This window comes from Oryx dammah, unplaced genomic scaffold (assembly GCF_014754425.2).
Source record: "Oryx dammah isolate SB20612 unplaced genomic scaffold, SCBI_Odam_1.1 HiC_scaffold_13, whole genome shotgun sequence".
Lineage (NCBI taxonomy): Eukaryota > Metazoa > Chordata > Mammalia > Artiodactyla > Bovidae > Oryx > Oryx dammah.
In genome coordinates, this window is record NW_024070197.1 from 13,219,028 (window position 1) to 13,235,161 (window position 16,134).

General features: G+C 46.7%; 1 protein-coding gene across 1 annotated transcript; it reads left to right on the forward strand.

Annotated features, from left to right (window-relative positions):
- Window positions 1-580: 580 nt before the first annotated feature.
- On the forward strand, window positions 581-15,296 carry ZNF235 (zinc finger protein 235). The gene is given in 5 exon segments (XM_040252553.1): window positions 581-842; window positions 4,558-4,684; window positions 5,508-5,603; window positions 12,454-14,383; window positions 14,385-15,296. Coding segments are annotated over 5 exon segments (2,322 nt in total). The 5' UTR covers window positions 581-827; the 3' UTR covers window positions 14,539-15,296.
- Window positions 15,297-16,134: the final 838 nt, after the last annotated feature.

The window sequence follows — 16,134 nt, forward strand, 5'->3', positions numbered from 1 at the left end:
TGTCGTTAATTTAAATAAAACATGATTTCTTAATCTTAGGTTTTTATTAGTCATTGTTTACCTTCATGCATATTCTAGAAGAAACTTAGTTGTGCCTCCAGCTTAACAACACATGCAGGTAGTTAAGCTTATTAAGGAGGAAAATTGCTTGACCATTTAACCTTCATTAACAACAGCACAAATCACCTGTGAGACCACTTGTCTGAATTAGACTTTTTTCTGAAAGTGAGGGAAACTCAAGAGCCATCATCTATGAAGTCTGTTTCCTAAGATCCTTTTCTGTGAAGCAGATTCACAAAGAAAGTTTTATGAGTCTTAAGAGGACCTCCTTGTTGGAAGCTGCAGGAAACAGGGAGTTAGGGCACTGTTGTGCCCATTTATTTACAAGCAGACTGGATTGAGGTACAGAGAGATTAACAGCCTGCTCAAGGTTTATGCGACTAGTAAGTAGAAAACAAGCAGAAAGGCTTGGATCCCAGGCATTTTGGCCCCATTAAGTTGCTGGTGCTGCCTCATTTCCTCTGATAGCCCGCCTCAGGAATACCCTGGGAGCTTATAAGAAACACTTAGGGTAGGGCTGTTTCCGGATTGTTCATGAAATCAGGCAGCTGGCCAAGGGGGCCCAAGGGAGCTGGTACCCAGCTCCGTTCTCACGGGGTTATGTCGTCACTGCGATTGCCGAGAGAAAGGGGACCCTCTTCCTGATCACATTTAGCCCCACATGCACCAGCCATCCCGGCAGCTGTCTCACCGTGGCTTTCTTTCCCTTCCCCAGTTTTGCCTTCCCAGAACTCGGCCTTTCCCTAGAAGGAAGAGGGAGAAAAAAAATGACCAAACTCCAGGTAAGTCGGATATGCATCTGTTTCCTAAAATGACATCTCATTTCACAAAGACTGAACATGTTTTTCTCCTGCTCAGGAAAGGTAAGGGAACCAAAGGCACCTGAGGAACTGTGTGACAGGTCCTTGCTTTTTATTTCCAAATAATGGTGTGAAAATATTTTTTAAAAAACTTAATTTGGCTGCATCAGGTCTTGGTTGCGTCACGTGGGATATTTTGTTGCAGGACAGTCTCTAGTCGTGGCTCCCAGGCTTTAGTACTTGTGACCCATGGGCCTAACTAATTGTACCACGACATGTGGGATTTTAGTTCCCCCACCAGGGATCAAACTGGAGTCCCTTGCCTTGCAAGGTAGATTCTTAACCACTGGACCACTAGAGATGTCCCCAAAATTAATATTTAAAAAAAAATAAAAAATAGCTCCCACATTATAAGCATGTTTACAAGTCAGTTTTCATCTTCCCACATTCCTTTTCATTTCTATTTACGTGTGTAGTTTTGTGATTATAGTTTTAGTACTGTTTGGGATTTTTCAATTTGATTGTATAGCACCTGCAACTTAAATGGTCACTTTCCATAATTTACCTTATATTTTACCCTGTTGTCCATATTTATGTGGCTAATGAATTTTACTGGGCTTCCCTGGTGACTCAGTGATAAAGAACCCACATGTAAGGCAGGAGACTTGGGTCTGATTCTCGGGTTGGGAAGATCCCCTGGAGAAGGAAACAGCAACCCACCCCAGTATTCTTGCCTGGAGAATCCCATGGACAGAGGAGCCTGGCAGGCAGCAGTCCATGGGGTTGCAAAGAGCTGGACACGATTAGCAACTAAACAACAACAATGAATTTTACCATTTCAAAATGTTTGCGGTGACAGTTTTCCTACATATAACCTTTCTTCCCAAACAGGAATTCTGTGTGCTCTGCCATTTTCTTTCTAAAATTTTCAGAGCTCATTTTTCTCATGGGGAACCTCAAGTTTTGTGGCTAAAATGTCTAAAATATGGTTTGGTGTAACAGAATCCAGCTGATACTGAACTCAGAGAAAATAGTTTTGTTTTCAGACAAAAAGAACTAGAGGTTGTTTTTTTTTTTTTTTCCCTTGAGTAATCTATCTATTTGGCTGTGCTGGGTCTTAGTTGCAGCATGTGGGATCTAATTCCCTGACCAGGGATCAAACCCCGGCCCCCTGCATTGGGAGTGTGGAGTCTTAGCCACTGAACCACCAAGGAAGTTCTAAGAAGGACTAGATTCTGTAATTCTAAGTTACATATGTATGTACTATAGTTAAGTGTCTGTTTTATTCATTGCCGTGTGAGTATATTTTAGAGGGACACACTTGAATTTGGAGAGTCTAGTAGCAGAAGGGACTTACCAGGCATTTACTCTATGGAGCAACTGTGTAAGGATATGTGTGTGTGCTCAGTCGCGTCCTACTGTTTGCGACCTCTGGACTGTAGCCCCCCAGGCTCCTCTGTCCATGAATTTTTCCAGGCAAGAATGCCGGAGTGGGTTGCCATTTTCTTCTCCAGAGGATCTTCCCGACCCAGGGATTGAACTCGAGTCTCCTGCATTGGCAGGCGGGTTCTTTACCATTGATGCCCTGTATAAAGATACAGCTGCAGTTTAACAAACAGATGTGTGAATTTTCAGTTTCCTATTCAAATCCGCTCAGTCCCCAGCTGACACTAGAGTTTCCGTTGCCTGGGCTAGGTCTTTTCAGGAGTTGGATGAGGGTAAATGGAGAGAGCCAGGAGAAGAGACTGCCCTATTCTGGGCCCTGAGGCTGAGTCGTGTAGACACCTGGCAGGGCCGGTGGCTGGAGGACTCCAAAAATAACACTCCCCTCTAGTGCCTGTCTCTTCTTTGCCAGATGGGCCAACTAGTTGTTTAATACATCAGTGCTCAGGACTCCAGTCAGAACAAGTGCAGAGATGAGCGAAGCCTTTAGGGAAACAGTCTCATTTGTTTATATATGGCTCTGCTAACTCTTTTTTGTTGCTGCCTGCAGGCGGTGAACAGGCTTCTCATTGCTGTGGCTTCTCTTGTTGTGGAGCATGGCTTCTGGAGCTCGGGCTAAGTAGTTATGGTGCGAGGGCTTAGTTGCCCCGCAGCATGTGGAATCTTCATGGAACAAGAATCGAAACTGGGTCCCCTGCATTGGCAGGCAGATTCTTTTTTTCTTTTTTAAAAAATATTTTGTGCTGTGCTCAATCGCTCAGTCATGTCTGTCTTTGCAGCCCTGTGGTATGTTACTTTATTTACTGGCCTTTGCTGCGCTGGGTCTTTGCTGCGTGTGGGCTTTCTCTAGCTGCGGAGAGCGAGGGCTGCACGGGCTTCTCACTGCGGTGACATCTCTTGTTGCAGCGCAGGGGCTCTAGGCACGTGGGCTCAGTAGTTGTGGTGCACGGGCTTAGTTGCCCAGAAGCATGTGGGATCCTCTCGGACCAGCGATGGAACTCCTGTCCCCTACCTTGGCAGGTGGATTCTTTTTTCATTTTTTTAACTGAAGGATAATTGCTTTAGAGTATTGCATTTGGCAGGGGATTCTTAACCCCTGGGCCACCAGGGAAGTCCCCAGAGGTGCATATATTTTGATAGTGCAGTTGCCACTTCTTGGAACTTAACCTAAGGAAATAACCAGACAGGTTGGCTGAGATCTATATGAAAATATGATTGTTTGTTTTTGCAGCATCTTTAATATTCTTAAATTTTTGTATCATTTATTTGGAATGATTAAATGTATTTTTCACTTGTGCGAAGTACCAGGCAGACACAAATAATGATAATAGGAACAGTGGTGGCTGACATTTGTTGAGTACTTATTTAATGACACGTATCAGATACTATCCTAAATCTTTTGCATATTCTCATTTAATCCCTTCAAGTACCCTATGGTGAGTTGCCTTTAAAAAAAAAAAAAAGGTAATTATTTATTTATCTGGCAGCATTGGGTCTTAGTTGCAGCATGTGGGATCTAGTTCCCTGACCAGGGATTGAACCTGGGCCCCCTCTATTGGGAGTTCTGACTTAGCCACTGGACCACCGGGGAAGTCCCTGATGATGATCTTTTGTGCAGATGAGGAGATTGAGGGATTGAAAAGTTAGGTGACTTTTCCAAGACTGTAAAGTTAGAAGTGGAGCCATAGAGTGTGAACTGAAGCACTCAGTCTCCAAAACCTGTGTTCTTCCCCTTGGCACTGAACGCTGCTGCACTGATACCCACGCTCCTGAGACAGAATGAACTATATGCCTGCTTCCACTGCAGTACTGAAGGCTGGTTAGATGGGCAGGCATTGACAAAACTGTGGTACCGCCCACTCAGAGAAGGAGATGGGCACTGTTAAATACTATTGGGAGCCAATGAACTCAACATTTCCTACAAAATGTGGCACTTTCAAATTGTAAAATGCATATATATACCATGATTGAAGGACGACAATTCTAGAGACACGACTATACAAAGGGCGCCGTGTTGTGTGCATGGAAGGCTTTAGAATTTTTCCTTTTCGTTCCTTCCTCCAGCATCCCCCTACTACCCCCGCATCTCTGGTGTGAATGTGGAAGGGGAAGAGGAGACCGTCTCCTAAAAGGAGGTTCAGGTCACTTAGAATCTGGAACAGCTTCCCACGAGTCTCCTCCTCCGTCTCCGTGCTGCCCTTCCCTCAAAGGCAGTTGGTCATAGGACTGAGGCTACGTGTGTTTGGTGTCGTAGGAGGCATTGACCTTCAAGGATGTGGCTGTGACCTTCACTGAGGAGGAGCTGGGGCTGCTGGACTTGGCCCAGAGGAAGCTGTACCGAGACGTGATGCTGGAGAACTTCCGGAACCTGCTGTCCGTGGGTGAGGATGGCGCCCTGTGACTTGGCATCACCCCCGTAGGGTTCCCTGTGTCGGCACTACAGACTTTTGGGGCCAGGTGATCTGTCGTGGAGACTGTCCTGAGCATTTCAGGATGTTTAGTAGTGTCCCTGGCCCTCTGCCCGCTACTTCAAGACTTTGGGACTCCTCAGAGACCAGTTTTCCAGTCCCTTTGGAAAACACAGAGACAAAATGTTCCTAGTCTTTGCTCCAAGGTAAACATTAGTCTTTTGTAAATGAATTGTGTGAACAGTCGAGCTTGACTGCACCTGGCTCCTTATTTCATATTATAGCTTGCTTTTTTTTTAACCCTCTCCTTGAAACTTCCCCAGGTGGTCCAGTGGTTAAGAATTCGCCTTCCAGTGAAGGGGGTGCAGGTTCGATCCCTGGTTGGGGAGCTAAGATCCTACATGCCTTGCAGCCAAAAAAAAAAAAAAAAAACCCACCCAAAACCCTTTCCTATTATATCTTTTGTAAACTTATGGGTCCTGATCCATTGGTGCATCATGAAATTAGTAAATTGCATTAGCATTCTTACAATAACGTAGAAAAAGTAGCACCATCATATCCCCTTGGCCAGAATGGTGCGCGTTGCAGCAGTAACTGCAGTGCTTGCAATAAGGAGTGAGAGTCTACAAAGGATGTGATGAGCACGAGACCCAGGCCATTCTGGCTTTATTTTAGAGGTTTATGTGGGGTAGTCACTAAGGAGACTGTATGTATTTCTCACAGTGGTCTGATGGAAAATGTTCATCATGGGATTGGAACCAGAATTGTTCAGTACTTTTTTCCCCCTTTTCCTCAGGGCACCAGTCCTCCAAGCCAGACATGATATCCCAGTTGGAGAGAGAGGAGAAGTTCTGGATGACAGAGATCCAGCCCCAGAGAGGAGGGCGTTCAGGTGAGCACCGCGCGGCCGGGCCGGTACCCAGCGTCTGTCTGGAGCATCTGGGTCTTCTCCACGCAGCAGCTAGAGAGGCCCTTTGCAACGCTCAGTCACCTCACAGTCCGGCACTCCTGGCTTCCCGCCCCGCCCCCAAGCCCCCACTCCACTCGGAACAAAGGCCGGCATGTTTAAGGGTCGGCTGGCCCAGCCGAGCCGCCCTGCGCTCCGCTCCCGTCACACCCCTCCCATGCCCTCTGTTCTCACATCCGAGGTTTATGTTTCTACACGAGGACCCTTTCCTGTCTTTCCTCTGGCCGGAAGGCGGCTAGCCCGCAAACCTCCGACCCCTCATCCTCTGCCCAGAAGCTGTCTCGCCCACGGCCTTCCCTGGCCACTCCTTTTACTTTTAATTCATGGGGTTTTTTTTGGCTGCGCAGTGCAGCATGTGGGGTCTTAGTTTCCTGACCAGGAATGGAACCCGAGCTCCCTGCAGTGGAAGCAGAGGGTCTTAACCAGTGGACCACCAGCAGAATCCCGAGAGTCTGTACGAGTTTTCGGATGAATTTTCCTATTTCTGTGTTGGGATTTTTGACAAGGATTGTGTTGAATCTGTCGATCCCTCTGGGTAGCGCTGGCAAAGCAGGATTAAATCTCCCCATCTGTGGACCAGCATTTTGTAGCTTTCAGTGTACAAGCCTTTCACCTCCTTGGTTCATTCCTAAGTATTTTATTCTTTTGGATGCTATTATAAGTGGAATTTTTTTCTTTGTTTTCAAATAGTTCATTGAGGATAGAAATGCAACTAATTTGAGTTTTTTTAATTGCAGTATAATTGAGTTACAGTGTTGTATTTTCTGTTGTAAACAAAGTGATTGAGATATACATACACACATTCTTTTTTACTTTTCCATTATGGTATATTAAATACAGTTCCCTGTGCTATATAGTAGGACCTTGTGTATCCATTCTGTATATAAAATTCTGTATATCCATTCTGTATATATTCTTTATCTCCTAACCCCGGACTCCCAGTTCATCCCTCTGTCCCCCCATGTCCCTTCACAGCCACCAGTCTGTTCTCTACGTCCATGTTGCTGTTTCATAGATAAGTGCATTTGTGTCGGATTTCAGATTTCACATATAAATGACATCGTGTGGTATTTGTCTCTTACTATGATCTCTAGTTGCATCCATGTTGCTGCAAGTGGCATTACTTCCTTCTTTTTATAGCTGAGTAGTATTCTATTCTATATACATGCGTACACACCACATCTCCTTCATCTGCTCATCTGTTGATGGCTGTTTAGGTGGTTTCCATGTCTTGGCTGTTGTGAATAGTGCTGCTGTGAATATAGGGGCGGGTGTATCTCTCTGAATTTTTGTCTTGGCTGAATAATGCCCGGGAGTGGGATTGCTGGTGCATGTGGTAATTCCATTGTCAGTTTTCTAAGAAACCTCCATTCTGTTTTCTACAGTGGCTAGAAATGCAACCTAATCTTTGTATGTTAACACTATACCCTGCTGCTTTGCTGAATTCACTTATTGGTTTTAGCAGTTTTTTCTCTCTGGAATCCATATTCCCAGCCAGGCAGCCAGTCATCTTACCCTCTCTGCCCCTCTTTCTGGTACTTAAATAATTACATGGCCTCAGTGATGTTTTCTACATTTCAAATGTGACATTTATAGAAGTTACAGATTTTGCAGCTGGGTCGACAGGGAGGGTCTGAGTAGGAACAGAGAAGAAATTACAGAAATGAACCTTCTGCCATTCTAAGTTTAATTTGCGTAATTTGGTATTACTCTTAATTTGTCTTTAATATTATAAGAAGCACCCTGTGAATTCCCTGGTGGTCCAGTAGTTAGGACTGCGTGCTTTCACTGCCAAGGGCCCAGTTCATTCCCTGGCCCGGGAACTAAGATCCCACGAACCTCGCAGTGCTACAAGAAAAAAAAGCACCTTATGCATTCAATCCTTGGAATAGTCCTGACCACCTGGGTGGCTATCTGTTTTTTATGGGGTGAAACTTATGCCTTAGAAAATGTCACATAGCTTGTCAGTGGGTGAGTCAAGGCTTAAAGCCTGTTTGCTCTTAGTAGAGGAACTGACGTAAAACCTGTTAGCACTTCCATGGGCCCCTAAGCTGCCTGTTTGCCATCTTCTGGCAAGTGCAGCATTTACTGCAGAAGTGGACGAATCTCAAATGCACAATACAGAAAATTAGTTAATTCTAAAATCGTGAACGTGATTAAGACAATCATATACAAAAGCACCAGCCTGAGGGTTTACATGATAAAAATGAGTTCAGTTTTAACACCCATCTTTTATTTTTTAAACCCCACCAGAGAATTTCCATCATCGTGTCTTCTGTTTGATTTCTTTCATCAGTGTCTTACAGTTTTCAGAGTACAGATCTTTTTCCTCCTTAAGGTTTTCATTCCTAGCTATTTTATTCTTTTGATGCAGTGGTACATGGGATTCCCCCTTAACTTCTCTTTCTGATCTTTTGTTGTTAGTGTAGTAGGAAGGCAAGAGATTTGCTGTATTATTTTTGTCTCCTGCAGCTTTACTGAATTCATTGATGGACTCTAGTAGTCTTCTGGTAGCATCTTTAGGATTTTGTGTGTATGGCATGGCATCATCTTAAGCCAGGTGGCCTCCTCAGTGATCTTCTGTACCTGCATTTCAGCTTCTCCGAAAGTGTTAACCCAGGTGCGGCGAGTGGTGCTGGCCACGGCGCAGACACCACCTCACTCAGCCGAAGATAAACAAGGGCTGTCCCATCAGGCAGGCTTGTCCGGTGGCTCAGTGGTAAAGAATCTGCCTGCTGAGCAGGAGATGCAGGTTCAGTTCTTGGGTCGGAAAGATCCCCTGGAAGAGGAAATGGCAACCCACTCCAGTATTCTTGCCTGGGAAATCCCATGGACGGGGGAGCCTAGCGGGCTACAGTCCGTGGGGTCGCAAAGAGTCGGACACGATTAAGCAACTAAACAACAATCCTATTAGCAGCAGCCTTGACCAGAAGGTCCACATATTTCTCTGGGCGGCTAGTGTCATAGCAACGGAACCTGCAGTCTCTTCCAGAATTAAGGTTTCTGATCACAGCCTCACTTATATCTACTCTTAATCAGGGAAGTAGGGCCCTGCCCACGGAAGCGGATCCTGAATCAGGAAAAGCCTCCCGGTAGGCCCTTTCTAGAGCAGGTCGGGGGCATGGTTATGTAACTGACCGGCATTACCCAGCTGTGTGCCACCGTGGAGGGGCATCCACAGGCCCGAGAAGCATAATCACCCCAGAGAAAGAGGAGCCTTGTCAGGGCACAAACTACTGTGAAGATGGCACTGATAGTGGATTCATTTGTAAGAACTGCTATCTGTTTGTTATCATTCAGACCAGGGGTCTGTTAACTTTTATTTAAGGCTAGGAGAAAATCTATTCTGAATTCCAGGCATTAGCCCCTTAGCTGTGGCCTGGGGGATGTGAGGGTATAATCACAACACTGGAGTAAAGAACAGGATTCACGCTTAGTTACAGCCTAGATCTGGCATCTCGGGCTGAGGCAGTTGTCTACCCTGGTGTCAGCTGCCTCAAGCCTGTATCACTGTGGTCGGGAGGTCCCCAGCGTACCTCCTAGTTTCCCCGAAGCTTCAGTGGACAGGCGCGCTTGGTGGGGCCCTTTCTGAAGGGGCTTGAGGGCTGCTTTTCTTCTTCCTGATTCCAAATCAGAAGGTAGGAGAAAATTGGGAGCGTTAATTTGAGTCAGAGCTAGATGTTTGAGGAAACTTTCAAATTCAGGATCCAGGCCAGTTTACAGACAAGTGAAAAGAGCTCCAAGACAATTAGGAGTAGAATCTAATAGCCACAAAGGTAAAACCATTTATTTTCTTTATAATTACTCCTCTGCCCTTTTTTCTTTAACCAAAGATGATTGCACTAAAGCTCATTTGTTTGTGTTAAACTTGGCCTGTTTGTTTATCTAAGCACAGCAGGAAAGGTGACTGATCATATTAAATCTTTTCTAAGATTGCTTTCCTGGAAGCCTGAAAGCCAGGTACCAGCTCAGCAGCTCCAAGCAGTTCCTTGAAGCTGTGTGGGCCCATCCAAATCTACACCCGTCTCTCAAATATGATATTCCAGCCAAGCCTGGGTAAACAATGGTGTTTCAATTTGTGTCCTGTCACAAGGAGAACAGATTCTTACTGAATTTATGTGAACAGATATACTGCCTGGAAAATAAGGATAGTCACTGAGACTGCCTGAATTCTGGAAGGATCAGTTAAGGATAAAAAATAGATGTCTCAGGGCTAGATGTCCAATGGCTAAGACTCTGCTGTCCATGCAGGGGGCCTGAGTTCAATCCCTGATCAGGGAACTAGATCCCACATGCCTCAAGTAAGAGCTCACACACTGCAAAGAAGACCTGGTGCAACCAAAGAAATAAGTATTTTTATAAAAAAAGGAGATGTCTCATCTTTGCTAACAAAAGTATATTTTACCAGATTGCTGTAAGTCATAGGTAACTTAAGAGAAAAGATCTCTCTAAATCTGGAAAAACAAGAAACATCAGAGCATCCTCCCCAGCCTCTGTTGTCCCATAATTAACACTTAATTCTGCTTGAATTTGTTTTTCCATTAATTCTTTCAACCTTGCCTGATGATCGAGGTCAACAGGGCAGCGATCCTCCCAAGAAATTTGTAGGGTTTTCATGAGATTTGCCCAGTTGATGTGGGTGCCTCAATCATTGGAGACTGGAAGGTACACCCCAAGCAGGAAACACAGTCTCTAGCAGTTTCTTTGCGCCATGAGGGTCTTGTGGCCAGGAAAGGCTGTACCACCTGGAAGACGTCTCGCTTAGGGACCTGCAGTGAGGGGTCCTTGAATGAATCCTCGCTGCTGCGAGTATTCAGAGGATCCACAAAGAGCAGGTCTGAGGCCTCTAGGGACAAAGATGGTTTTACTTTTTCTTTTAAATTGAGGTAATTAACATTAATTTCAGGTGTACAACATAATGAATCAACATTTGTATACATGACAAAATGATTGAATCTAGTTAACATCCATCACCACATAGAATTTTTTTTTTCTTGCGATGAAAACTTTTAATGTCTTGAGGTCTCCTCTCAGAGACTTTCAAATATGCAGCACAGTATTATAACTGTAGTCACCAAGCTGTACAGAGTTTCGACTTACAGGTTTTTCTTAAACGCACTGTGGTGAGTGAAGGAATGCAGACACCAACAATGGGGTTTCCAGGGAGCTGGAGAGGTCAAGCAGCCAGCTACAGCCATTGTTTGTGCATTTCAGTCTGATTCAGGAGCTGGCTGTTGCCAACAAGGATGTCAGGGTGGCAGAAGTCTGGCATTGAGAGGTCGCTCTCTACAAAAGCAGAGTGGACTTCATCCACACACACCACACTGTACAGACGCTGCTGCTGCCTTCATGTAAAAGTCAGCGAGGGCGCTTCCCGGAGACTCGGGTTCAGTCCTTGCGGTCTGAGCCTCAGTTTTGATGACAATGTTTATAACATTTCATGCCAGGACACACAAACACAATTTCAGGAACACTTGCAATATGTACCACCAGTCTCCAGAAATGGCGAGAACGATAGTGAACTCAGAATGGTTCTCCCGACGCCGTGCCTGTGTTTCTTCTTGACCCAGCACACCCCTGGATGTTCTGCTTGGGGATCTTGTTGCAGCTACTGATCTTATACAAGACAGAATTCAACGGAGTAAATATGAAGATCTAAATGGACTTATTCATCAATTCATGAAGCATCCTGGGCTTGTTATGAATAATAAGATGCCCATTTCAGGAACAGAGACCAAAATATGAGAACAAAGTAAAAAACCAGATATTAGAACAGAAGCCTCTCCCATTGCTCTTTCCCCTCAGGAGCCATGAGCCAGGAACCATGGAAGACAGTGAAACATCTGTTATAAATCACAACTCACCTTCATAGCATATAGTGTATAGGAATTGTATGTCCGCTTTTTCAGAAGTGGTTTTTTTGATGCTATATAAATGGAGTTAATTCCATTTTCCAGTTACTTCTATTACATCTGAATATATTTTTGTAAAAATTTTTTTTTTCTTGTGCAGCAAAAGTTATGTTAAAGTGAAAACAGATAGAGAAAACTTCTGACACAGACCTCAGAAGGGAGCAGAAAGAGTGTCCCAGGTTTTCATACCATCTTGTAGCCTGCGACGTTCCTCTATTCACCTATTCTAAACGCATTTTTGTGTATTCCTAAAGACTTTTCTTTATGTAGATTCATAACCTTTGCAAATATATTCCTTTGCTTTCCTTCCCAATCTGTATGCCTCTTGCTTCCTTCTGCCCGAATGCGGGTAGAGATTTTAGGGGAGTCCGCGTCCACACAATATGGTCACTGAGTCAGGCATATTACCGATCACTTGTTGGGGGCGGGGAGCTCCTCTGCTTTATTCATCTTTGTCCTCTCAGTCTTTTGGGTAAATCGCCTGTGTTGGTGTCATCCTTCCGTGTCTGTCTTGGCTTCTAGCAGCTGTTTTTCAGTCCAGACCCTCCGTCTCTTCCTTGTCTGCATCCACCAAGGATATGGGCACAGCTCGCTCGCAACTGATCCCAAATAGCACATTTAGAAAAAAAAATTTTTTTTTCTACTCCCCTGCCATACTTTTTTAAATTTGGCTTTTTGTTCATTGACGTTCTCTTGGTTTCTGTACACCTTTGTTTTTCGGAACTCTGATAAAGGCCTTTTCCCTAGTCTCCAGTTGCTCACTGAATGTTTCCCTGGTGGGAGCAAGGGCTTGGCGCTGCCTGGCCCACCATCTTGGTGATGCCATGCTCTCCTTCCTTAATTCCTTATTCTTTCCCTTTCAGGAGGCTGGAATCACGAGCTGGGAACTGTTCAGGACACAGGAGTGAGGTGCCTTTCACGGGCAGAGCTTCCATGCTGGCAAATCAGGAGACACGTTGTGAGCAAATCAACCAAAAGCCAAGACACTGTGACAAATACTCAAGAGAAGAGTTCTCAGTCCCTCAAACAACATAATTCCCCTGCAGGAGTGTCCACTCAGGCTTCCATGGAAGGCAGCTGTTTCGTGACTCTTATAGAGGATCATTCTGATATTACTGAAAATCAAGAATTTCCAGCTGGGAGAGCTCCGAATTCCTGGAGTAAACTCTGTCTGAACGAGACACAGAATTACCAGAGGGGTTGTCAGCTGACCTCCATGAAGAACAAGATCTGTATGTTTGCTCCATGTGTTGACTTTTTCCCACGTATCTCCCCCCACCGCGATGACCACACGATGCCCCAAAGAGAGAAGGCTCAGGGCATCAGAGAGTGTGGTAAAGACCTCCTCAAGGCGTCACCACTAGCCCAGCGAAGCATCCTTGAGGCTGGACCGAAAGCCTACCCATGCAATGAGGATGAGAGAGGACTCGGTGACCGTGCTAGCCTGGAACTTCATCAGCTGCTACACTTGGGCGGGAAGTCCCCGAGCCACAGGACACCCAAGAAGGACCCAGGTCACGGCTCAGCGCGCCCCTCGGGGTCGAAGCGCTACTGGTGCCGCGAGTGCGGGAAGGGCTTCAGCCAGAGCTCCAACCTGCAGACCCACCAGCGAGTCCACACCGGGGAGAAGCCCTACTCATGCCACGAGTGCGGGAAGAGCTTCAACCAGACCTCGCACCTGTACGCCCACCTGCCCATTCACACCGGGGAGAAGCCGTACCGCTGCGAGAGCTGCGGCAAGGGCTTCAGCCGGAGCACTGACCTCAACATCCACTGCAGGGTCCACACCGGCGAGAAGCCCTACAAGTGCGCGGCCTGCGGCAAGGGCTTCACGCAGAGGTCCCACCTGCAGGCCCACGAGAGGATCCACACTGGCGAGAAGCCCTACAGGTGCGCGGACTGCGGCAAGCGCTTCAGCTGCAGCTCCAACCTTCACACACACCAGCGGGTGCACACGGAGGAGAAGCCCTACAAGTGCGAGGAGTGCGGCAAGCGCTTCAGCCTGAGCTTCAACCTGCACAGCCACCGGCGCGTGCACACGGGCGAGAAGCCCTACAAGTGCCAGGAGTGCGGCAAGGGCTTCAGCTCCGCCTCCAGCTTCCAGAGCCACCAGCGGGTGCACACGGGCGAGAAGCCCTTCCGCTGCAGCGAGTGCGGGAAGGGCTTCAGCCAGAGCTCCTACTTCCAGGCCCACCAGCGCGTGCACACCGGGGAGAAGCCCTACAAGTGCGAGGTGTGCGGCAAGCGCTTCAACTGGAGCCTGAACCTCCACAACCACCAGCGCGTGCACACGGGCGAGAAGCCCTACAAGTGCGAGGAGTGCGGCAAGGGCTTCAGCCAGGCCTCCAACCTCCAGGCCCACCAGAGCGTCCACACTGGGGAGAAGCCGTTCAAGTGCGCCGCATGTCCGAAGCGGTTCAGCCAGGCCTCGCACCTGCAGGCGCATCAGAGAGTCCACACCGGGGAGAAACCCTTTCAGTGCGGCACCTGCGGCAAGGCCTTCAGCCAGAGGTCGAACCTTCAAGTCCATCAGATAATCCACACGGGCGAGAAGCCCTTCAAGTGCGAGGAGTGCGGGAAGGAGTTCAGCTGGAGCGCGGGGCTCAGCGCCCACCAGCGGGTGCACACGGGAGAAAAACCCTACACGTGCCAGCAGTGTGGCAAGGGCTTCAGCCAGGCCTCGCACTTCCACACCCACCAGAGGGTCCACACGGGGGAGAGGCCCTACATATGTGACATATGTTGTAAGGGCTTCAGCCAGAGGTCGCATCTTGTCTACCACCAGAGGGTCCACGCGGGAGGGAATCTATAGGGGTGGGGGGTGTGGAGCCGGCCTCAGTGAGAGCCCACTTCTTCATCGCTGTTGGAAAAGTCCTGTCCCAGGGGTCACGGGCGGTTCCTGTGGGCCTCGGAAGCTCCGAGGCATCTGCGTGGGAAAGAAGTTGTAGAAAAGGCAGTGTTTGCAAGTTTCAGCTGGGAGGTGACCTCTTTGTAGAGAATGTATTCTATAAATAAGGTCAGTGGTTACACCAGAGCCCTGAATGCCCTCTCAAGATGTGACATGAGAAGAATCACTGCCCTTCTCCCAGGAGAGAAGGCTTATACATGAAGGTTTTATGGGCAGGGCTTGAACTAACAGAAGTACAGTGCAGACAGCCATTGCCAACTGCAGGGTGCCCTGCACACAGGGCAGGTGTTCGTCGCCACTCCGTCTCTACCGTGTAGAACTGTGTGTGGCTTCTAATGGGTCCCCGGCGATTACTGAACCACGTGGAGAAAAACCCTCTAATCAGGACAAATAATTGAAAATTCTAGTCTGTCCCCTCCCCTAAATTTGTAACAACCTACTCAAGAGGAATCCTGCAAGTCGCCTTAATAAAATTAATTTCAGGAAACATTCATTGACACACAGAGAATCACATTAATACTGCCACCCACAATAGTACAGATTTGGACAAGGCTTGTGAATGGCCACCAGCCTCCATCCAGCTTCAGTCATATGTATAGAATTACCCACTGTGTGCAGTGTAATATTGAGTATCATTAGTTTGTGTTTTATACACTGAAAAGGACGTATTAGTCTACAATTTATATGGTTGGAAATTTTGTACCCTAACTTGTTACGGTAGGGCTTTACTGTAACCGAAAGTGTTAAAAGTAGTCACTAGTGACAGAGTTTCTTAGTAAACTTGAATTGTTAATAATTGGTTTCTTTGCACTGTTTCCATTCAGGTCCTGGTCACAGTGTCTTTTCTACGCGTGGCCCTTCGTCCACACTTCTTCAGGCAGTGTGTTTGGCAGAAACCAAGGGTATTGTTTGTCACATTCCACCCAGTTGTTCCTTCCCTAAAAATGGGGTGGGGTAGACAAGAATGCTTTTGGATTTTGAGATTTCATGTACACAGAATTCTGTGTTCAAGGAGTGAACGTCTTAGTAAAAGTGAACATTCACTGGTTAATATATATCAAAAGACTCTGACCTGGTAAGTCCTAGCAGTAGGGGTTTTGCTTACACAAAGGAAGGCTGTCTCACTTGTTCAAGGGGCCTCCCTGGTGGCCCAGAGATTAAGAATCCACCTGCCGACACAGGAGATGCAGGTTCAATCTCTGAGTCAGGAAGATCTGGAGAAGAAAATGGCAACCCACTCCAGTATTCTTGCCTGGGAAATCCCAGGGGCAGAGGAGATGGGGTCACAGAGTCGGATGCAGCTGAGCACGCAAGGAAAATTGTACATAAAGATGCTTGTACTGATTTTAAAAGGTGGGGGAGACAAAATACCGACATAAATATATTCTAATAATACACAGCCGTGGAAAGTACGTTACAGGTTGTGATGACAGGAGAAGAAATGTTCATGAGAAAACGAGGTGAGAGTCTCCCTGGTGTAGTCCAGGTCATTAAAGGATGTGTATACCTAATGATGCGATCATGGGCACGGAGATGACCGGTGGAGAGGTGCCGACTAATATGCTACCCACTTTACCCCAGCAGAGGCTGGGATGGATTTTCTTTACCTTTTTGAAAAATTATTTTACAGTGACCA